Here is a 24,125-nt window from a genome sequence, read left to right on the forward strand (position 1 = left end):
GTAAGCGTGCAGAGGAGAACATTCACCCAGAACGTTGACTTGAGAGAGTGGAAAGTCAGCTGAACTTGGGCTTGGAGGAACCCCTCCTAGTTTTGTCAGTTTCTAGCAGCATGACCTTGGGCTAGTCGTTCATTTCTCTGAGTTTTATCTCTTAAATGTAAACAGTTGTTCACTGAGTCAGGGATCCATTCATTTCACTCTCTTTTGTTCACTCACAGAACACATGCATTTACTCATGCTGTAGTGAAATTTATTCATTTCAGAATTCTTTTCTGAGCTCCTGCTATGTTCCAGGTCCACAGAAAGGGGCAAAGGAGAGACCCACTCACTGGGGTTTTTAAAGATGAAGAGAGTTGATGTATACAAAAGAGTATTGTTACGGAAAAATGCTGCCCCGATGTGAGCTTATTAGCACACTTGTGCCTCTGAGGAGGTAACGGAGTGGATTATCCGTGTAGGGGACAATGCTAGGGCTGGAAGGAGCCTGAGCTCCCTTTTGGAGACGCCGTCAGTTTGCTGTGTGTGACTTTGAATGTCACAAGGAACACTTCATGTCTGTTCTTGGCCTGGAGGATGGAAGTGAGAAAGTACCGCTTGGTCTTCCTACCACTCAGGTGATCTCTGAACGCTCAACCTGCTGAATTTAGGAAGCTGTTTCTGTGGCAGCCCCTTACCGTGTGTTTGGTCGTCGGGGAACACGTGCTGTGCTTAAGTGTGTGTGTTTGTAACAGGAATTCTTCCAGATGTTGGCAGAGGTTCTATCTGTGCTCTTCCAACCTCGACATCTAATAAATATTAATAACCCGCATGTGCGCTCAGTTTTCTTTGCACAAACACCGTGTAGTTCATTGTTCACGTGGGGCATCGTTTATCAGCAGTGACATGTTTACATGCCCGTTGTGTGAAGGGCCGTGTCTTTGTATGCCTGGTGTCCAGCGCAGTATCTGGCTCCCATGAACCCCTCAGAACGTGTTCGCTGCTGAGTCGATGGGATTCGTCCCGAGTTCCCATTCTTCTTGGGATTCACCTGTCCTTTTACTTTAACACTTTCCCCAATTCTAACTCAGTATTATATTCATAGTGTTCATAACATTATAGTGTTATATTCATCTGTCAGGCTCATTTTAAACCCACTGACTGTATTAATTTCACAGTGCCTAGGTAGTAAAGTCTAGGGACAAACGATCTGACAACTTCCATTTCTTCCATCCCTTTCTTGAGGTGTGATGGCTTTCAGGTAGCCTCCGGGCACCTGGTAGACACTCAGTGCACAAGTTATTCTTCTGTTTCATACCTGTGGTTACCGGGGAGCCAGAGACCCGGAAGCAGGAGAGAAGTAAATACCGTTGGCAACTGCATGGCCCCCCCTGCTGTTCCTCTAAACTCAGAATCTCCCATGTTACAGGGTCAGGGTGCTGGAGGAGGGGGGTTCTGGGACCCCTCTGTGCAGCTTCTGTGCATATTTAATCACTTAGCACTGCTCTCTCTTTCATCTCTGGGGCTACTCTGTGAAAACCCATGAGGGTTGTTTTTTTTTTGAATCGTCTGGAATGCTGTAAGGACAGAACTCCCCAGCAGAAGGATGAGAATTAGATTACCTTTTGGGTACATTTCAACAGATGGCAAAACAAATTCTCAATCCCTTCCCCTCAGACAATCACATTTTCTCAGCCTCTGGATGTAGTTTGTTAAACACTCAACCCGGCCTGTGGTGAGGAGCTTATCATGGTTTCTGTCTGCGCGTCTCCCCCTCCAGGGAATTGTTGTGGCCTCAGAAAAGAGGCCACTGGCTTGGGGACAGACACAGAGGTGGCCTGCTTCTCGTTTGTGGGTTGTCTTCACACCTGTAATTTCATGGTATCAGGGACCCGTTGGGAACCACACTCAGGGCGCAGGGGACGCGCTTGCAAGTGGAGGCGGAGGGAGCCGCCTTTCTGCCACTTTTCTCACCGATCCTTTTCTTCTTTCCCACCTCCGTCTTCCAGGTGTACGTGTCTTACGACTACGGAAGATCATTCAGGAGAATCTCAGAGAAGTTGAACTTTGGCGAGGGGAACAGCAGCGAAGCTGTGATCGCCCAGTTCTACCACAGTCCTGCGGACAACAAGCGTGTAAGGACGTCACCTGTCGTGACCGCGTGGGGCTGTCTTTTGGGACCATGGCTGCGCTACAGGAGGGCTGGGAGATGCAGCGCTTGGGCGTCTTTGCCACGTGACAGGCAGCCGGGGACTGTTTTTCTGCTTACCTGGGAGTCAGTGACAGAATGTCATTCTCAGGGCAGAGCTGTGCATAATCAAGCAGGCCAGGTCCTGGCCAGGCAGGATTTCTAGACAAACAAGGGCAGGTTAAAGCCCAAAGCGTCTGCCAACTGCCCGATAAGTCGCCTGCTTCATAGGTGGCACAAATGTTACCCAGGGCCACTGGGGCTTGCACTGGGGTCTAATCTAGGTCCTCCAGGGCAGCCGCTGCAGTCTTGGTTTCATGGTATCACCATGATACCCATGTACCTGCGTGTGCATGTGTACCCCCCTTTCCCTCCAGCCTGTACCGGTCTAGAAGGGAAAACCAGGGCAGCTGATCCTGCTGTGGCTCCTCATTTGTTTTCCCAGCTGTCTGCCCTGGGGCTTTGTTTCTGCAGTAGAACCCGGGCAGTTTGATTTGGAGGAAGCCTAGACTTGAGATGGCCCTGGGCCCCAGGGAGGAAGAGGGGGGTGCGGGAAGCTAGGCTTTCCTGTGGGTTAGGTACCTTGAGCTTGGAGAGCTGTGTTTGGTTGCCTTCCTCCCCGCTCTAGTGATCCCGAGCTCATGTCCAGGATAGGATAACCGCTTCTAAGGATGCTCGAAACCTAGCTCCTTAGAAGCCAAAGCGAAGGTACGGGGCAGCTGCTGCTTTTTGCTCATCCGGAAAGGAGAGAGCGAAATCCACAGGGTCCTCTGACCAGGTCCGCCCCCGCCCCCCTGCCCCGCAGTGCTGGCTTCTCAGGTTGCCTGTGGTCTGTTAGCAGGGACTGTATTCAAAATATTTAGCCACTGGAATGGCCCTGACCAATCAGAACAGACCCAGTCTGGAGGGAGCTGGGTTTTGAAGGCCACCCTGCTGAGGCAGGCATTAACCTTTCAGTCGCTGGATTGTGGGCTGGGCCTGGGGAGGGGACCAGGCCAATGGAGCTTGAGGAGGGGCCGCTCATGGGTTTAAACGGCCTGTTTACTAACAGAAGCAGTTGTTTTTTTAACAACTAGAATAGGTGCCACTGGTACCTACTAGTTAATATCAGCCCCGTCCGATGGTCTCAAAGTGGAGGGGCAGTTAGGACAAACTCCCCTCTAACCTAACTCCAAGGTGACCGAGCAGTTCTTCGCTCTGTGAAGAAAAGCACAGAAAGGGGTTGGAATCGGTTCTGTAGTCTGGACAGCAGGCCCGCCGCGCCCTCCCCACCACTGCACTGGCAGGCCTGGTACTGGGGACTCCTGGTCCCTCGAGTGACTGGGGAGCCCTGCCCCAGGGTCCAGCTTGCTGGCCGTGTTGCATCTCCTGTGGATCAATCTGCCTCTCAAGAATCAGACAACCCTTGGATTAGTCTCTACGTCAGGTGGTACCTATCCATCATTGTTATTAGTAGTAGTAGTACTATTACACATTGTCCCGAAGTTAACTCTTGCTGAAGTTGTGGTCTCGAAACTGCTCTGTTGTCCCTTTCAGCCCCATCTCGTCCCCTCCTCGCCTCTGACCGCAGGGCACAGATGTCTGTAAGCAGGCTCCGTCTCCCTTCCTGCTTGTCGCGGGTTGCGGTGAGCAGCTGCTGAACCCAACAGTCGGAAGAGTCAGAAGACAGGAAAGATGAAGTTAGGGGCTTGCGGCGGGGGGTGGTTTAGTGCGGGGAGAGGATCTGGGGCTTTTGGAGAGGGTGAAGGAGCAGGGCAGGGGCTAGGGCAAGAAGGAAGGAGAACCAGGGAATGGTTGCAATAGAGGAGCTCTAGGTGCTGCAGGTGAGGTGGGAGCCATGGGCCCGTGGCCTCAGTGCTGTCACCTGAAGAGCAGGGCTGCTCCGATTTCTCAGGGCTGAGTTGGGGATGATTTGGAGTTGGTGGGAGGATGCATAGGGCTGCCTTCTTGGAGAACTTGGTGGCTGTTGGAGCTGGGGCTGGAGCAGGCTGAGTGAGGTTAGGGATGCTGCCTTCCCTGTTGGGTTTGTAACTCCCCAGTGGAGGCTGTTACCCCTCCTCAGACTTCTCAGGAAGGAAGTGACTCTTACTGTGCTGATGACTTAGGTTACTTTTGCCTTTGTCCCTTGGAAGGCAGATTGCCCCACTCGACCTACCATTTCCTGATAAACATCCCCCATGGCTGAGTGCTTTGCCCTCTACGCCAAGGTGCCGGGCCCAGGCCAATCACCTGTGCACAGACGTTAGCGTGGCTGCCACGGAGGGCGATTGGAAATGGTGGAAGTGACTGTTCGCAGCTGCTCGGAAGGGCTAAGGTGTCACGAAAGGGCCACGTGGAAGTCTGGAGGGGCGTGGCCTGCAGGAGGGGAAAGAAGGCGCTGCTTAGGTAAATGGAGCGGCTGTGGGGTCACGTGAGAGTTTGGGTCTATTTTCGAATCAGCCCGCCGTCCCACTTCCTTCTTTGCGGTCCCCTGTGTGCCACCGCCTGGAGCAGCGTGCGGCTCTAGCCACCTGACAGTTCCACCAGCCTCGCAGTGCACCCGAGGTCAGTCAGCAGTGTCCAGACATGTCTGGGCTCTTTGAAGGTCACTGAATGTGTGGTCAGGTTTCCCAGCCTCCACAGATGCGAGAGCTGGTCCTGCCTTTTTCCAGGCAGAGGCTGGTCCCAGGTGGGATGGTGAAACGCTCTCTCTTTCTTCCCTTGGTTCCCACCTCCTGGAGATGAGTCCGTTCCCTGCTTCGTCTGCCCATCCTCCTTTCACGGTACTCTTGGCTTCTTCACTCGAAACTGGAGACAGTCACTTAGGCTGACATGGGGATGAATTCTGTAGCGACTTTTGTTATCTCTCCGGAGGTCTTTGTGTTTTACGAGGGAACGTAGCGTTAAGCTAAAGGAAAAGATGAAGCACGTCTGGAATATTAAGTGATTGCAGACATGCTTGGAAAGGTAGGGGGTGGCGGTGAGGATGCTCCTGAAATTGCCCAGGTTAGGAAGCATCTAGTAGGTCAGCTCTGCTGGCCAGTCTGCAGGGTCGCCTCGAGCAGACTTGACAGCCAGGCATCCCGGGACTAAAAGCAGAGTAGGACGTCCCATGCCTTCGTACTCTGTGCACATTGGAGGACGTTACCTAGCGGCAGGAAGCACGTGCCTAAGGGTGGGATGGAAGCTGCAGGTCATTAGAGTAACGTTGGATCAGAGAGGTGAAGGCTTCGTGGGTGCTCAGGACTAGGGCTGGAGCTTCACAGATGGGCAGATTTCTGTAGCTGGAGCAGAGCTGGTGGGAACCCTAGGGGATCAGGGAGGAGAAGGGCATGGGCAGAGGCTTCAGGGTGCCAAATGTGTTTTCTCTTCAGGCGGGGAGGGGAGTGTTTGCACTGAATGGCTTAATGATGTCAGTGGGGCCCCACCTGAAGAGGGAGGAGTTTTCCCTCTGCCTTGAGGACTGGAGGGAGCCATGGAAGAACCTTGGAGCTGACGGGTTACTGTGAATACTGTCCCTTAGGGACCTGTATCTGGTCTGCCGGCAGCATGCAGGATGGGCTGGAAGGGCAAGGTTAGAGGACGGTAAGAAAGGGAGCCCGTGGGTTACTATAGGCATGAAGTTGCCCAGTCACTTTACCAAACCTAATATCCACCCTCTAAGGGTCTCGCTCCCTGCTGGTCCTAGAAGCCAGGAGGATGAGTAAAACCCAGTGCCGACCCCAATTTCCTCATAGTCTCTAGTAGGACCACGGGCTGCGCTAGTAGCACTGGGAAGAAAAAGGAAGGCACTGATTGTGAAAGACCTTTTAGAGGAAAACCTAACAGGGTAGATGGCCGATTGAACGTAAGGGAAGGCAGTGGAGTAGAAACCAGACCCTAATGGTGAGTAATGGGGCCGGGGAAGGTGTCACGTGGGCTTGGGACATGGGGAGGGAGAAGTGGGTTTTGGGGGGCAGGTGGCGAAGAATTCAGTTTTGGACAGAGAGCAATCTCTGGGCACATCCGGGTGGAGATGCTGACTGAGAAGGTAAAGAAGGTCATGAAAACTAGACTCTTGGGAAGACGTCAGGGTGGGCGTGGAGATTTGAGAGTCTTGGAATGTGGACTCCTGGAGGGGCGGTGGTGGAAGCTTTTGGAAGGATGAGCCATAAGCCGCGGTAGCAGCCGAGGATGGAGGAGTCAGGGTCACCTGAGGGCGAGGAGCTGAAGAAGACAGGGGCTGGCAAGAGAGAGTCAAAGACAGATGGTCAGGGGTGGGGCGTGGAGCGATGATGCGACAGTGTCGCAGAAGGCAAGAGCGTTTGCAGGGAAGCTTGGGGACTGGGTTAAGAGAGGAGGTACTTCACTGAGCCCAGCAGTCCAGGCTAAGACCTATGGACTCAATTCGGGAAAGGCTGCCTTTTTGTTGGAAGGAGAGAGGTAAGGTTTGATGAACCAGCCAGACGCTGATACGAATGCTGCCTCTTCCTGGTCACCTTGGGCAGCCGACCTCTCTAAGCATGAGTGTCCTCATTGGTAAGAGAGGAGATGACAGTATCATAGCTTGGAGTTGCTGCAGGGACGCTGTGAGTGAAAAGAGGCAAGGTGTGCAAACATTCAGCCCAGCGCCTGGTGCATACTAAGTGCCTCTTGAAAAATTGTAGCTATTGGACTTCCCTGGTGGTCCAGTAGTTAAGACTCCGCGCTTCCAATGCAGGGGCCACGGGTTCAATCCCTGGTCGGGGAACTAAGACACGCATGCTGCGCGGCGCAGCCAAAAGGAACAAAAAGAAAAAGAAAAAAGAAAAATCACAGCTACTGTAATGAACGTCATACGTTCTGTGGCCGGACATGGGATTCTAGGTCCTCAAATGTGAAACTGCAGGCAGCCATGGGATAGGTGTTTCTGGAGAAAACTTTTCAAACTGAGAGAACACTCCCTCCCCCAAATAACCAAGACAGTTTCAGAGCAGGAAGATGGGCTGTGTTATTTCTAGGGGACACTTTTATACCCCAAATGATGATGGTCCTCCTTAGGGTCCTAATTGTTTTTATCACTTTGCCTTTGGTTCCGCTAGTTTTTGCTTCCATACCATTTACTACCCTTTAGAGTTAGACTTCATTAGGCTTCTCCAGAGTTTGGAGTTTTACATTAGATGCTGTGGAGGAAACAGAGGAGAGAGAACACGTAAAACGCATGCCTGGGAAGTTTACAGGCTGGATGTGGGGAGAGAGCGTGAAGGAGAAGGAGCAGGAATGTCAGAAAGCAACGTGTAGACAAGTGCAGATTGTTTCTCCAGGCTGAGGCTGTTAGAGCTGAAGCGGGGTCTGGAGCAGGTGGAATCAATTAGGGAAAGCGTCCTTGGACTGATTCCTGTGCGTCCGTGATTTCTAGGATGTCAGTGGCTGAGTTTTGGGGGCGCTGGGTCCCCCCAGCTCTGGTTCTGGGTCACAGTCGTCCTCTGAGCCACCCTGTGCTCCTGGGAGCAGGGGACGTCCTCCAGCTCTCTGTGTGCACGCCAGGCCTGCCACCTTCTGGGCTTTCCAGCCTTAATTTCCTGATATTTCCCTCAAGCCCCAGGACCGTCACCAAACCCATACTGTTTTTTTTTTTCCTTCCTCTTTTGTTCCCAAACTCAAACTGCCCTTGACTCGGCGTGTTCCTTCCCTGTGGAAGTCTTGTCTGCCCGTCAAGGCCCAAATCTTCCATGGAGTCATATCCGATTTCCCAAACCGGAACTGATCTGTAGTCTGTGCTCTCATAGGACTCTGTCCATGGTTTCTCAGTTGGTCTCATTTCCCCTTGCACTGTAGTTGGCTGTAGACACGTCTTTCTCCCACATTAGACTGGAAGGTGCTTAAGAGGAAGGGTCCTCTGCTTTCTCTGGGACGCCCTCGGCATCTGGTCCAGGGTGAATGTTCGGTGCAGATTTGTTCAGTTGAATTGCTTTGATCCTTTCCCCTTGAGAACTCTTCAGGCCGGCAGTCGCTCTCCAGCCTGACTTGTTCAGAGTCACTCACCCGTGGGGAAGCAAAATAAGGTGAGGCCCCTGCTTGCCCGCTGTGCCCCACAGTGAGTCTGCCGGCCCCGGTGGCCACTGGGTCCTCAGAGCTGCCCTGTCACCCGGCACAGGGGCAAGAAGGGGAAGCTAAGCTTCCTGGGTGGCGTGGGGTCTTCCCGGAAAGGTGTGTCAGAGGATGCACGGCTAGTGAGCAGGCCCATCCGTGTGCAGCCAGCCTGGAGAGCGGGGCTCCTCTGCCCGGCTTCCTAGAGCCGCCCTCTGATTGTGACCGGGTCACCCCCCAGGGAATGAGAAAGGCCAAGTCAGTTGAAAGAAAAAATAGAAAGGCTTGGCTTGCTTCATTACCTGGGTAAACAAGAGCTCCACCTGGCTTCAGCGCAGCCCATCTGCACCCTTCCTTTGCCGAGCCTCGTGTGATGTGCACCGGAGTCTCTTCATCGTCAGGAGATGGCAAGAAGACCATGTGCGAGGGTGCCGGCCCCTGGCCTCTGCATGCGTGGGCACTCAGACTCTGCTGGGGAAGGGGCGTTTGGGGCGCGGCCAGGCTCTGCTCTGAGCTCTCCTCCTTTCCCCGCAGTACATCTTTGCAGATGCTTATGCCCAGTACCTCTGGACCACGTTTGACTTCTGCAACACCATTCAAGGCTTCTCCATCCCATTCCGGGCAGCCGACCTCCTCCTGCACAGCAAGGCCTCTAACCTTCTCCTGGGCTTTGACAGGTCTCACCCCAACAAGCAGGTAAGAGAGCTTCTGGGGCTCCTTGAGGTTTCTGTTCTGCCCCAGTGGATCGCCTGTCCTTCGAGTGACCTCCCCCAGCCCCTCCCTCCTCCTCTCTCAGGCTGAGCCTTTGTAGCTACTATTTCAGTTCCCACGGCTGCAGAAAACTATATCCCCCTGGCACCCTGGGTCTGCATCCTAGCCAGGGAGCAACACCCAGCCCCGGCAGGCCCTGTTAGTTACACATCAGGCCATTCTTGCTGCAGGGACACCTCTGTTAGTCCTGGGGGTAAATCGGGTCTCTGGAATTAAATCAAAGAGAGCCAGGTAGGGAAGGCTGGCATCTGAGCTGTGCTGGGACCTCTTGTCGAATTTCTGTTCTACCTTTCCCATCCTCCACCTTAAACATACTGCCCTTGCCTACCATTTATTTGAAGTTACTATTCACTTAAATATTCTTGCTGTGTGTGTGTGTGTGCGCGCGCGCATGCATGCGTGCACACGAGCGCACGTGTGTGCGTGAATATAATATAAATGTGTGCATTTTCTTCCTTTAACCCGGATTTGAAGGAAAGGTGAGAGATGGGGAGAGCGCCCAGGTAAGTTTCTATCTCAAAGTTAAAACTCGCCAAGTCAAGGGTATTGATCTCGCATAATCCCGTGGAACCTGTTGGCCCTGTAGGATGGGGTTCATGATGAGTTTCAAATGACTTTGCTCAGAGGAACCTTGGAACGATTCTTTTTCTTTGCAGGTTGTTTAACCAAAACATGACCTGTTTATCTTCACTCGCCTTAGGGAGTAACCCAAGTATGGGCTGTTTACCAGTGTAGGTGGATTATTTTTGTTTTTAATCTCCTGCTTCTTGCTCCCTGGTCCCTAGGGCCACAGGAACCCTCAGGTTTTGTCTTTGGAAGTTGAGGGGCAAAGGTCAGCAAGTCCATTACTCATGGCCACACCTTTGTGTTCCGGGGATTCCCTGAGTCCTCTGCATTCAGCTTTCATCACTGTGTCCCATTATGGGTTTTCAAGGACACTGTTTCCCAGGCGAGAAGTACTGAGTATAATCCTTTTGTTTTCACCACCACGTGAGGGTCAGTCTTGAGTAAAATATAATTTCTGATAATCCGTAAAAGGAAGACAAGTCACGATCATTTTTCCTTCCTTCCAATACGGAGGTACTGAGACCTTAGTAACTGAATGGAGAAGAATGCAAAGGTGAACTTCCTGCCCTTCCTGCCCTTGTTGGCACGTGGGGTAACCGGGTTGGGTAATGTGATCTCCCCACCTGTCTTCACAGGGGATGTATTGTTGAGGCTGGGGTTTCCACGGGTGTGTGCTGGTGATGCCATTCAGGGATCTTACATCACGCCTCTTGCATCGTGACCACTTGTCGCTTTGGTCTTTGCAGCTATGGAAATCAGATGATTTTGGCCAGACCTGGATCATGATTCAGGAACATGTGAAGTCCGTTTCTTGGTAAGTCGTGCCATCTGAGAAATTTGAGTTACATAATCCCGTTGCTTCAGTTCTAGCTCCTTCATGCAGGGCAAATCTGCCCTCCCCTGAAATGTGAAGCATCTGGTTCAGGAAAGACACATTCCAGACCCAGGAATGAGAGCTGCAGGTATAACAGACTCCCCAGGGGTTTGGGGGGGTGAGGAAGGAAAGTAACTTGTGACGGGAGTGACAGAGCTTTTGCATTTTTCAATCCGTCAGGGAATCCAGGGGAATCTTGAAGCTCTTGCATGTATTAGAATTTCTAAAAGACCTTCATTTTTAAAGCATCATATCAGAAGTGGGGACTTTTCTCTAAAATTCGTTCATTTGTTCATTCATAACATATTTTTTTTGAATGTCTGCTGAATATAAAACAGACGCTTTAGGGTGTAAGAAGTTGAATAACTGATGGATATAGTTATTAAGGAGATTGCAGTTTAGGAGAGAAGAAGAGACATTTTGTGCATGTAACATACATCATGAAAGAAGCATGAAGTCCCACGGACATAGCATAAGAAGCCAGAGGAGGGCCATGCTCCTTCCAGATGGGTCATAGGCAGCTCCACGGAGGAGGTTACTGTTGATCCGGGATGTGCACACCAGGTAGGGTGTGGCTGTTTGGAGGGGTGCAGGATGGGAATTCCAGATGGGAACAGAATGGCCCAAGGCAGAGATGAGGCATTGTGGTGCTTGGGTGGAGAACCCTGAGTCTTATCCTTGGACAGCGTATTGGGTGAAATTTGGAAAGGGGTGTTGGTATCAGGATCTGCAGTGCTTGCTTGATAAAGGAATTTGGACTGAATTCTGAAAGCAATGGGGAGCCATTGTAGGTTTTTGAGAAGGAAAGTGAAATCAACAGGGCTAACCTTTAAGAGGTTGTTTCTGGTCTTAGTCACTTCTGGCCTTTTACTGTTGTGGGGATGATGTATATAATCTTGAATTTGTACATATGCAGACGAATGTGTAGAGCAGACTCCCAGGAGTGGACTTGGTGGGTCAGTGGGAGACAGTCAAACCATTCACACCTACCAAACTTGATACCTCTTGACCTTCACCACCCTGGATCAGCTCTACCCATACGTAATCTTCCCCATTTCAGTTTCTAGTTGCTCAGGTGAAAAATTCTGAGTCATGACTGATTCCGTGTTTGTTTCATGCTTCACGTTCAGTCCATCAGGAAATCCCTGTGGCTGTATCTTCAGTATATACCCAGGATCCACTACTCAGCAACTGCTTTACTCCAAGTCACTGCTGTCACTCATTAATCATCCAGCTGGTCTTTCTACTTCTACTCTTGTCCTTCTGCAACTGATTCTCAGCATGGCCGTATTGATCCTGTTAAAAACAGGTCAGATCATGTTGTTCTTCTGCTTTGAACCCTTTCAAGTGCATCATTACTTTTCTCAGATTAAATGCCAGCTACATTCCTAACCACAGGGCCTTTGCACTTGCTATTTTCCCCGTCTAGAATGCTTGTCCTAAAAATATATTTGTGGCTTGCTCCTTTACCTCATTCAAGTCTGCTCAAATAACATCTTCCAGATGGGGCCTATCCTAAGGATCTCATTAAAATTGCAATTACTCCTGTCATTCCCGGTCTGCTGTAGCCTGATCTGTTCTTTTTCTGCACAGCACTCATCACATCCTAATATACTCTTATTATGCTTATTATTTGTCTTTCTTCAATAGAATAAAACTACACGAGGGCATGGACTTTTTTCAGTTTTGCACTGATATATCCCCAGTGACTAAAGCATTGAAATTGTAACTTTGCCAAAATTTCTATAGAAAGTGTCAAATTTTGCATTCATTCTCAACAACATAGAATTATGCCTTTTTCCACAGCCAATGTGTTAGTATCTCAGTATAGTTGTATTTTTAAATCTTGTTTTATTTATTTATTTACCTACATGGTTGCACCAGGTCTTTGTTGAGGCTCGTGGGCTCCTTAGTTGTGGCATGCAAACTCTTAGTTGTGGCATGTATGTGGGCTCTAGTTCCCTGACCAGGGGTCGAACCTGGGCCCCCTGCATTGGGAGCAACCACTGTGCCACCAGGTAAGTCCCTTGGTATAGTTCTGATTTGCATTTTTCTTATTATGAATAAGTTTGAACATCCTTTAACCTAAGGGTCATTTTTACTTCTTTTTTGGGGCCATGTCTCTTCATGCCCTTTGCCCTTTTTCCATTAGATTGTTCATCTCTTTATTACTGATTTCCAGGAGCTCTTTATATATTTGAGATTGGTCCTTTGTGATATGAAAGAGCTTGTATGTGTATGTTCATTTATATTTATATTTTCCAGTTTGTCATTGGTTTCTTGACTTTTACATGTAGTTTTAGTCCTCATTAAATGTAGCGGCTCCACAAGATGTGGATCCTGTCTGTACGTCTTTTAGCCGTCTCTTTGAAGAGGAATGTCTTTGAGTTCGTATTGCTTCCTTAGTCATTAAGGACAGTAAAGGATGGAGCAGAGAGGGGCCTTACAGCTGAGTATCTTCAGGCTCCAGTGGACTTCCTTTTTTTTTTTTGTTTTGCGGTACGCGGGCCTCTCACTGCTGTGGCCTCTCCCGTCGCGGGGCACAGCCTCCGGACGCACAGGCTCAGCGGCCATGGCTCACGGGCCCAGCCGCTCCACGGCACGTGGGATCTTCCCGGACCGGGGCACGAACCCGTGTCCCCTGCATCGGCAGGCGGACTCTCAACCACTGCGCCAACAGGGAAGCCCTGGACTTCGGTTTTGTAGAGGGCAGCTCTTTCTGACTCTCATTATTTTCCTTGGGCAGAGGTTGTAGAGTCTTAGATTATAACCACACTCTCATCCGAGTACAACCTCTACCCAGGGAATACCATTAGAACTTTTTTTTTTTAACTTTAAAGGGACAAATTGTTCTTTTTTCTGTTTAGAGAATCATATATTAAGAGGGCAAACCAGCAGGATTACTAAATAAAGAAGCTTCATGTTTGGGAATTTTTGTGTTGTACCTTCTGCCTCTGTGCAGACATGCAGATAGATATCCTAGGGGAAGGGGCTGCCTGTCTTATTGTAGATAATGACATGTCTGGTGTCAGGGAATTTCAGGCTATTTGAGGGATTTCTCCTAGGGTTCCGCATAATACGTGAGAGTGTAATGTAACCTCTCAGAGAATAAACGCACATTTTGTTCAGCGATGCTTGGCGGCCTAGGAGCAGCAGGCGTGAGGAAAACCAATGATTTATGTTATCCAGAGCTGGAGATTGGCAAGACAGGACAGAGGATGAGCCATGGGGGCGGGTTCAAGGATGCCCTGTGGAGCACCCCTGAAAGGCTGTAAGTGAGGTGGGTGAGGCCAAGTGAGGACCAGTGACTGTGCTCAGAGACAGAGCAAGGCTTGGAACTTCCAAATGAGGGTAAAGAGAAGAGGAAGTCAGTGTCAGTGAGCATGGAAAGTGGGAGGCTAGCGATTGCCAAGTACAGGAATTTGTTAGGGGAGCAGCTCTCAGAAAGGAGAGGTTCAGATGTGGATTACGGAAGAGAATTGGGATGAAAGCCGCAGCTCTTTCTGTTGCTAGCTGTTGGCTGCTTTGGGTTACGAAGGAATAGTAGAGGTGAGCTCCACCTCAATATCTGGGTGAAGGTCCCTTCCTCTCTGCCTTTTTAAAAATATCCAGCGTGTTTTAATTTGCATATCCTCTAGGGCAGAGGAAGTACTTTAATCAGTACTTCCAACTGTGGAAAAGAAGAGAACACGTCCTCCCCACCCCTCCCCTGCTCTGCACACAGAGCATCTCACGGTGAACGTTAGTTTCTCTCATTGGGACAGGCTGGTTTCTCCAGTGTCCGACCAAGACTCTAGATTGTAGGGCCAAAGTCAAGTCTTCCCCCTTTGCAAAAAGAGGCTCTTTTGTTTTCCTCTTTCTTGTCTCCCTTCTTTTCTTCTTCCTCCCTTCCTCCCTCCTTTCTTTTCTTTTCCTTCCCGTCCCTTCTGTCTTGGAACTTGCTCTTGACAATACATCTTGGAAGGAATTTCCTATCATTGCCTCCATTATCCCGAGAGCCATTGTGTCTATAGAACCGTACAGATGGTTTGTGTGAATTAATCATTAATGAGTCCTGCTTCTCCTTGGGTCATCACTGCATCCTCACTGTGAAGCTCTCCTCCAAAGTTTTCCAACTGTTTTTCCCTCTTGCTAAATGGTCCGCCTGGCCTTGGTGTTCTTGTGCATGTTAGGAAACCTCGGGCAGGTTAGTTGTCCTCCCAGGCTGCTCTTAGGGCCCTTCTTAGGGGACACACCAGTGCAGAGATTCATCTCTCAGGTAGTTTGATCTAATCACTCTGCAGTTTTTGGTTTGGAAGAGCTTTTGCAATATGTCCATGGATCGACGCAGCAAAGATCAATGCAGCAAGGAACTCTATAGGATAAAAAGAAATGTAAGGCATGGCCTTTGATGGAATCTATACTCTGTCTAGGAAGCTCAGACAGATACATTATGGTGAACGGTATAATATAGTGGGTAAGAAGGTCCATTGTATAAAGTGAGAAGACTGATTCCAAAATCCACTTAAGGCAGTTCTCTCCCTTTTCTTGAACTCATAAAAAAGGCTTGGAATTGAGACGCATGGCTAGTGATGGGAGAAGGGCATGGGGGAAGGCTTCCTGGAAGAGGGGGACTTGCACTTGATCTCAGAAGACGAGTAGGATTTAGATGTGCAGATCAGAGTATATGCAGAGGGCATCCAGGCAGAGGGGGATAGTGTGGACAGAAGCACAGAGGGAGAGTGAGCCTGCGTTTCTGAAGGACGTCAAGGGGATCAGTACACTTGCCTTTCACTTTTCCTTCTTTTCCCTCTAGCCCCGCTGGAGCTTGCCTGGCGTGAAACCCAGGCTGCACTGTAAACAACAGTACCAGCAGAAAATACTTGACAAGTGGCAATTCCTTTCCCTCTCTGCTGAGCCAAGGAGCCGCCAAAGGGTTGTGTTTGCGGCACAGGGAGAGAGCATCACGTGTAGCTGCTGCCATGGTGACCCTGGGTTCTCATGGATGGTCTGCATGGCAGGACCTCTACACCTCCAACGACTCAATGTGGAGATGATGACAGCCGCTTTTTTTTTTCTTCCAGGGGAATTGATCCCTACGACAAGCCAAACACCATCTACGTTGAACGACACGAACCCTCTGGCTACTCCACAGTTTTCCGAAGTACAGACTTCTTCCAGTCCCGGGAGAACCTGGAGGTGATCCTGGAGGAAGTGAGAGACTTCCAGCTGCGGGACAAGTACATGTTTGCCACAAAGGTGGTGGTAAGTTCGAGGAGTAAACTGCTTTTGCGTGTCCGTTCTGAGGGTGGGTGTTCTGTGATCAGGCACGGAGGGTCCATGCAGGCAGGGACGGAATGCACGTGCCTGGGGGAGCTTGACTGCCAGTGCTGGATGTAGCTGGACACTCCCAAGGGACCTGGAAGGTTCTGGGAGGTCAAGGAGCAGAAAAGCTTAGACAACCACTCAGAGTGTCTCTGGGTGCTGGGAATTTGGTCCTTTCCTGGTCCAAGCATCCTTGACCAACACACATTTCTTTGAAATCCCAATGAAAAGAACACAGAAAGGAGGGGTGGGGCTAAGTGGCTTTTTTTCCTTTAATCCCACTCCCTGATTTCCCTGCAGCTCAGGCCCATTTCTTTGGGAGGTTTGGACACATGTTCATTTACATGGCTAGTAGAATGTGTAGTCATTGGCTAGTGGGAGTTAATGCTCTAAGAAAAGCAGTACTTCAGCTTCCAGCTGTCAGTAAGTAGCTTAAGTCTCAGGCTTTGGGAAAATCTTCTCCTTGATTTTGTGTGTTGGAGCCACATGCTGAAATGGAGGGCTTGCTCATTTAAAACCACAGTTGATTATTTAACAGGACTTGCCTTACAGCTGTATCAAGTTGCAACCATACTGCCCTTGTGTAAAGGAAAAAACCAGGCCTGGCCAAGAGTAGGTTGGGCTGCTCTTGCCGGGGGGTGCAAGCTTGCTTTCATAACGCGACCATTGCCTCCTTGACCTCAGGTCTGACGGAGGTCTCTGGGGCCTGGGCGGTTGCTCTTTTCTGTCGTTGTTAACCTTAGGGACTAAAACCAGATGTCATGTTTTCGTCCAGGTTCTCACTTATTTATATGTTGGTAGCTGGCCAGGCAGAAGCAGGTCAACCCGCTTGGTAGGATCCTAGGGTGGAGAGAGAACTTCCCCAAAAGGGAAAGCAGGGAGCGAGGTTGGAATCAGAAGAGAAGATGCGAGAGGCTAAAGGCCAGAGGGGTTCCCCATTACACACCTCGAAAAATGGTTTTTTTTGTTGTTGTTGTTTTGTTTTTGCGGTACGCGGGCCTCTCACTGTTGTGGCTCTCCCGTTGCGGAGCACAGGCTCTGGACGCTCAGGCTCAGCGGCCATGGCTCACGGGCCCAGCCGCTCCGCGGCATGTGGGATCTTCCCAGACCGGGGCACGAACCTGCGTCCCCTGCATCGGCAGGCGGACTCTCAACCGCTGCGCCACCAGGGAAGCCCTCGAAAAATGTTTTTTAAGACCACTAAACCATGACAAGTTTTCTTCTGTCAGGCTGTTTGCCTCGAGTCACTCCCTGGATCATTTGCTTCCTGCCTTGCCTGTCTGTCTCTCTTACACACGTGCGTGCACACAGAACAGCCCAAGGACACAAGCATCCTTGAGTTGCTTCAAGCACAGGGATGTGCTGGGAGTGCAGAGGTGAGAGGTCAGGCCTGAGGACTGGTACCTTGTGACATCCAGTTGGGTGACCCCAAGTACCAGTTGTGTTTAAAACCTTGTCTCCAGTCCTCTGGTGCTCATAGGTCTTTTTTGTTTTAGTCTCTTGGGCCTGTGCTTTTTGTGATTTTAATTTCTCAATTTTAAGTCCCAGTGACTAATTCCCAGATTTCGTTTACTGACTGAGCTGGGAGGGTCTGAGGTGGAGAGCACTTGTGCATTCCCTCATCCTATTATTTCTAGATCTCACACCTGAGAATAAGTTATATCCCCTTTAGAGCTTTCTGTGCCTCTGTTCTGCCATCACAGCTATGTCTGTTGTGTAGACATAGCTGATTTTCAGAGTGCCGGTGGTAATTTCTTTACTATTCCTGGCCAGTGGTAGGATCAGGGGCTGTGTCTGTTTGATCATCACTGATGCAGTACCCAGTATCTTGCACATTGCTTGATACATAGCAGATGTACAGTGGAGTCGAATGAATCTTTGCCTGCCTAATTTAGAAAGATTAGGCTACTGGGGTTTTCTTTGGGGGGGGATGGGATTGGGGGATATTAAATTATGAGTTCTTTTATTGTCAACTCTCAACTCTGTGTGTGGCTTATTGATTTATATGGTATTGGTGGCAAAATTGTAGTTGTGTTGGCTTCTTGCGTCAGCACATGGATGGACCACCAGATTCCAAGGTCAGTGGTGTTAGCTAGAGGCTCCAGGTGAGATGAGCTAGGCCACCTCCTGGAAGTGTTGTCCTAGGGTCACCTGCAGCAGCAGCAGCAAGGGCCCTTGTTACAAATGCAGATGGCAGGGCCCAAATGCACTTTTTCCCCTGAGCTTCCCTAGGATGCCTAAGAGTCTCCAAAATTGGAGACATTCTTCCCTAAAGCCTTCTACATGCAGAAGCTTCCAATGCTAGTTATATTATCAAAGGCACGTTTCTCAATGGATAGGTTGATGAGAGAAGAACCACAACTGGCAGTGCATAATAACATGGGTATTTTTCTCCTTAATACACTAGAGTCCTAAGCCATAAGGATAAACAACATTGGCCTTGGTTGGATAACCCTGTCAGTAGGAGTATTGGGGCCTGCAAGCGTCACTTCTTATCTGGGGTGTGCCCAGCACTCTGGTTGCTGGTTTTGGGGAATTCTGAGTGACTTTAATGTTAAATGGATTCAAATCAAATTAGGAAAGTCAAGAAACTAATTGTAAAACGACAGAAAATTGGTTTTGGGCGATGAACTCTTTGGCTTTTTTCCGGCACCGTGAATCATTCCAGTTCTTTGCAAGTTAGTACTTTAGAACATGTCTGGGTAGCCATCTGGGTTCTGGACTGGAGCTGGTTTTCAAGTCTTCATATGTCTCTGGGGCCCTTCTGACCTGGCTCTTACTTCACATGTGCTTTGTATCAGATGCCCTTCAATTTCCTTTTAACCCAAGTTTAATTTTTCTTCCTTGGTTTTTGACATGAAATTCACTTACATAGTCCACAGCATAGGGCCAGTAATGCGACAGGGAGGCACCTCTGCAAAGGGACCGACATCAGTTTGTGAACTTGGTGAGACGCAGCTGTGAGGTACTTCCTGGTGGGTAACGGTAGTTGCTGAACAGTTGGAGGGAGGGGAGGGCTGGCTGCTACTCTCCAGCTGCACTCCCAGCCTCTCCTGAAAGCCAGGCTCAGACATTTCTTGCATAGACGTGCAGCAGCGAGCCAACACCCGATGCATGAGCTTGTTGGAGTCTCCTCTCTGTTCTTACAGATGATGCAGACACAGGGTTCTAGAGCAGGCTTGGCAAACCATGGTCCTTCACTTGTTTTTGTCAATGAAGTTTTATTGAAACACAGCCATGCTCATTTGCTGTGTGTCACCTGTTGCTGCTTTCATGTTACAGTGGCAGAAATGAGTCATTTCCTAGAGGCGGGATGGCCCACAAAGTCTAAAGTATTTTTATACAGACCTTCACAGAAAAAGTTTGCCAACCGTTGTTTTAGAAGCAGGATTCTGTTCGCCTTTCACTTGGCATCAGGCAGCTAGAATCCTCCAATGCAAGAGCTTGATGAATCTGAGGCATCACCCCCAAGAGTTCAGGTGACAGGCCTCCCTAAAACGCTGTGCCCTGTTCATGCCAGGGTGTTACCTTTAGGATATTATGGCTAATTCAGACACCTTGCATTCTGCAGATTTCCCGAGAGAACTCATTTGGACTTTCACTATTCTGACCAGCCAACCACTAATTTCACTATTGGAAACCAATTTCCAACCATCATTGGGCTGATTTAAAGTCGCTAAGGCTGATAGAGATCATGGAAAAACTTAGTTATTGCCTCAGAACTATGGTCTTCTACACGGGAGGTTAGCTGGCCACGGTTGGGATGTGACTTTTAGGATAACTGACCAACATCTGACTCTTGACGAATTATTTTAATTATGACATCACTTAAAGGTCTCCAAACATAGACCTAGGTATACGCACTCACTGCTTATAACTCATACAGCAATAAAGCTCAAATGTTTTTACGGATTAAAAATAAAACTATCATACCAATATGTTTAAAATTAATTTTTTATAACACCAGTATTGAGATATAATTTGTACAGCATAAAATTCACCCTTGCAAAGTACACAATTCAGTGGTTTATTTCACGAGGTCACGTAACGCTCACCACCATCTAAATCCAGAACGTCGTGGTCACCCCCAAAGGAAACTTCATACACAGTAGCAACACTTTCCACTCCCCTCTCCTCCCAGCCCCTTGCAACCAGGAATCTCCTTTCTGCCTTGTGGATTTGCCTGTTCTGGACATTTCATGTAAAGGGAGTCGTATGATTTGTGACCTTCCGTCACTGTTGTCTTTCGTAGTATCGTGTTTTCATGCATGTTGAAGCAGGGATCGTGGGATCACCGTAGTTTTACGTTCGCTGCTTCTTTCTCCTGCCAGATCAAATCTCTGGTTGAACCCCTCTGGCGAATTTTTGTGTTGAGTTATTGTACTTTTCAACTCAAGAATTTCTATTTGTTTCTTTTTTTTAAAAAAAAATTTGTTTCTTTATAGATATCCTCTATTTGGTGAGACAGTGTTCTCATACTTTCCTTTTTAATTCATGAGACATGATTTCCTTTAGTTCTTTGAATGCGTTTAGGATAGGGGATTGAAATTTCTTGGCCGATAAGTCCGATATCTGGCCTTCCTCAGGAACAGTTCCTATTGACTGGTGTGTGTGTGTGTGTGTGTGTGTGTGTGTGTGTGTGTGTGTGTGTGTGTGTGTGTGTGTGTGTGTGTGTGTGTGTGTGGTGTGTATGGGTGATACGTTGCTGTTTGCTTGCCATTGTTTTGGTGGAAAACCAGAGATTTTAAGTGATCTAATGTGACAACTCCTCACATCAGAGTAACCCATTCCCAGGGGGAGCTTTTTGTTGCTTGAGTTTTTGCAAGCTTTTATTTCATTTTCAGGATTCTGAAAAAGTTGATTTTTGTTGGTATTACTGTTGCCTTTGTTTTGTGAGTTTCCTGCATTCATTTTGTAACGTCTGCATCCCTTGTTGGCTATGGCTAGTAAAGTACTGACCATTAGCGGTCAGCTAATGACGGAACAGAGATTTCCTTAAGTACTTTGAGCCATTCGTCTGACAGCCTTTGCTGAGGGCCTCTGAGTGTGTGTTGGTGGCATGCCTTCTACAACTCTGCCTTAGCCTCTGCTTCTTGTTTGTGTAGAGACTCAAGGTTGTGAGCTGGCTGTGAGAGATTAGGCCCTTTCAGTTCTTTCCTGAGCATAGCACAGCCCTTTTGTGTGTGACCTTGTAAATGTCTTGGAATATTTCAGAGCTTATCAAAACCTCTTACGGACATCTTCTTCCCCAGTTTTTCCTTTTAGGCCTTTTAGTTCACCTTTTGCAGTTCCAAGCGATAATGTTTCTCCAGCAGCTGTGGTGTTAAAACATTTGCCACTTGTCACTGTTCCCCGTAAACGCCCTGGCTACAGGTCTGTGTGTACAGCGAGCTGAGTCATGTTATATAAAGAGAAGACCTGAGAATGCAGCTTTCAAGCGAGTCACCAGGCAGATCAGATCTGACAGTCCTCTGGCTGTGGGGCATTTGGGAAGCTCCCAACCTGTTCTGTCCTCTCCAGTGGCTGCTGGGCTGGTGGTTTTCACAGCTGTTGTAGCTGTGAAGCTGTGGGTTTCCCAGGCTACCACAGAGCTAGAGAGAAAAGGAATGGGATTAGAACAAGTTAAAACATCACCAAGTTAGCTCTTCTTGCCGGTCTTCAGTCGTTGTCTTGAATAAATGCTCCTTGAGTTTTTGCAAGCTTTTATTTCATTTTCAGGATTCTGAAAAAGTTGATGTTGAGAATTTTTGTCAGTGTTCTTGTTGTTTTCACAGATGAGTGGGTTTTTAGAGTTCCTCACTTTGCCGTTCCAGAAGTGCTTTCAATTAATATTAACTTTGCACACTTTTTATTATGGACATTTTCACATCTACATAAAAGAATAGTTTGTACTGATATGACCTCCCCTTGTGCCTTCATTCAGTCTCAATAGTATCTATGTTTGCTAATCTCTTTTCAGCTGTCTACGCACTACTTATTCTTTTTCCTGGACTGTTTTAAAGCAAATCCAGATATATCATTTTATCCATAAATTGGGTATAAACAACATGAATATGGATGGTATTTAGCCGAGACTTTGTTACTGCTTTGAAGGAGAAGGTGGCAGGGAATCTTACAGCCCATTTCTATCATGATCTAATTTGTATGTGAAAAAGAAATTTGGATGTATCAATTTGGCACTGTGTCTGGCTAGCAGCCTAGAAATAAAAGCGGCATAGCCAAGACGGAGGTTTATTTTTCCCTCCTCAGTGCTGCCGGAGGTAGGCGGTCTAGGGCTGGCATGTTGGTGCCCTGGTGTTATTGGGGTCGCAGGCCTCTATCTTGCTGTTCTACCATCCAAACAAGTGATTTCCATTCTCAAAGTTCCCTCATGGTCCACGACACGTGTACTAGCCTTCGAGTCTATTGGAGTTAAGAAGAATTAAGGACAGACAGAAAGGTCAAAATAGGACCCCTCCTAGCTGATTCAGTCTCTTTAAGCAGCTTTCCTTGAAACCCAACACAATAGTCTGTTTACGTCTCATCGACTGGTAGCTCAGTCGCATGACCACACAGAGTTGTACAAAAGGACGAGAGTCTTAGTCTTTTACTCAGGTGGCCGTCAGGGTCCTTTTGCCAAGGATGAAAGGCATTAATGGATGCTGGGGTAAGTGTGGCAGTGTCTGTCTCTCTCTGAATATGCTCATAGGTGACTGCGCAGAACATTTCTGAAGGAATGGCCCAGAGCCCGTTACCAGTGAGCACTCGGGAGCGGAGCGGAAACAGATCTTCTGCATTTTACCTTATACCTGTCTGTATTGTGAGATGTTTTTCATGAGTATGTTTTACTTTTATAATAATGGTAAAGGAAAACCCAACATCAACAAAAACCCATAGTTTATTAAGAAATCCATCTTACAATCAATGTGCCGTAGTTTCATTGTTAATACTTTTCTTGGTGGTGGTAAAATACCACAATAACTTGTCTGCAGATGCTTTAGGAATGAGCCTGATTATCCAGATTTAGGAATCATTCTCTTGGAAGGAAGTAGGATGGATGTGTTTAGAGGTTTCTCATGACCTTAGTATTCTGTGATTTTTGCATTTATGCCTTGCTATCCGTCCTCAATTCTCAAGCTTCCCAGCAGCCATCATTAAGAACACTTAACTAATGATGGGCCTGAATGTCACTGAGAAAGGTGGCTCCTTTCTCAGGTATAACTGCAATAGGAAGTAGTGACAGAACATAAAAGCATAAAAAATATGTGTTTCACTGATATCTGTGCATTTATATATATTCATAAGGATTTATGTAGGGTGACTTAAATCATCTGACCTTTATACATAGTTATAAAACTTTATTGACCTAAGGAGGACTTTTGGAATTTATACATAGCAGTTTTACTGGGAACTCTTCTCTCATTCAGGTGATACATTTTGCGTTTTTAATCAATCTGTCATTTCTGTAGCCCCGTACTGAGGACAAGGTATTATGTGGTTTTCGGGCTGCCATTCTGAAAAGGCAGTCTTCTGTACTTCTCTGCCTGGCTTCTTTAAAACAGACGACTTTTAACCAGTGTTCAGTGGTGGCTTGAAAAAAAAAATGTGTGTGTGTGTGTGTGTGTGTGTGTGTGTACACATTCTGCTGCTCAAATGAATAGAAAATAACTTCATGTTCATCAGCCTGCTCTTCACAGTATTTATTGGACATGCGTGAGCATGTGTATTAGTAGTTGTTATATTACGGTTAAGAGAAATGGGCATCTTCCGTCCTCTATAGGAATTTAAAATCTATAATAAACAGTAGCAACATAGCCAAGGATAAGTGAAGCCTTCTGGCTGGGGATCCCGACATTCTAATCAGTTGGGTGATAGTCGTGCTTGCGAGGATGTCCGCATGAGGATGGGCCTCCCTGTCTGTTTTCGTAGATGTACAACATTTGCCTTCAGTTCCCGGTCACAGACTTGTAGAGCTGGAAAAAGCCACATAGATCCTTTACAGTGTTTCTTATCCTTTTTTGAATCATTGACCCTTTTGAGAACCTGGTGAGACGCTCTCCCTAGCAACACGAGTGAGTACATCGACACAGAAAATTTGTATATATATTTCTGGGGTTCCTGGACCACTTAAACCCATACCCAAAGTCCTGATTCAAATCAGCTTCTCATTTTATAGATGAATAAACTAGGACCTAGAGAAATTCAGAGGGGGCTCCAAATCTAGTGCTTTTCTATACATTTGCAAGCTTCCAGCTGTGGTTTAATGTCTCTAAAATGCAACGTGACGTGGTCAGCATCGTGTGGAGTGAGTGCGTCACGTGCGCGGTCAGCATCGTGTGACGTACTCTGTATGCTACCAAAGAAAGCATATTCTAGCCAAAGACCTTAATCACTGAGGAGTCTTAAAAGATTAAAAAGAGAATCAATGAAAATCCCTTC

At 48.1% G+C, this 24,125-nt stretch overlaps 1 protein-coding gene across 2 annotated transcripts in view; it reads left to right on the forward strand.

Annotated features, from left to right (window-relative positions):
• Nucleotides 1–24,125, forward strand: part of SORL1 (sortilin related receptor 1) — a 161,399-nt gene that overhangs the window by 21,229 nt on the left and 116,045 nt on the right. Inside the window, exons 3-6 of one of the 2 annotated variants that reach the window (XM_004280687.3) lie at nucleotides 1,986–2,111; nucleotides 8,726–8,887; nucleotides 10,276–10,343; nucleotides 15,467–15,647. In XM_004280687.3, coding sequence (XP_004280735.2) covers nucleotides 1,986–2,111; nucleotides 8,726–8,887; nucleotides 10,276–10,343; nucleotides 15,467–15,647 — 537 coding nt within the window. Of the gene's footprint in view, nucleotides 1–1,985; nucleotides 2,112–8,725; nucleotides 8,888–10,275; nucleotides 10,344–15,466; nucleotides 15,648–24,125 lie in introns of those variants that run through there. The other variant, XM_033407341.2, reaches the window with a different exon arrangement.

The sequence above is a fragment of the Orcinus orca genome, chromosome 8 (genome assembly GCF_937001465.1).
Source record: "Orcinus orca chromosome 8, mOrcOrc1.1, whole genome shotgun sequence".
Classification (NCBI taxonomy): domain Eukaryota; kingdom Metazoa; phylum Chordata; class Mammalia; order Artiodactyla; family Delphinidae; genus Orcinus; species Orcinus orca.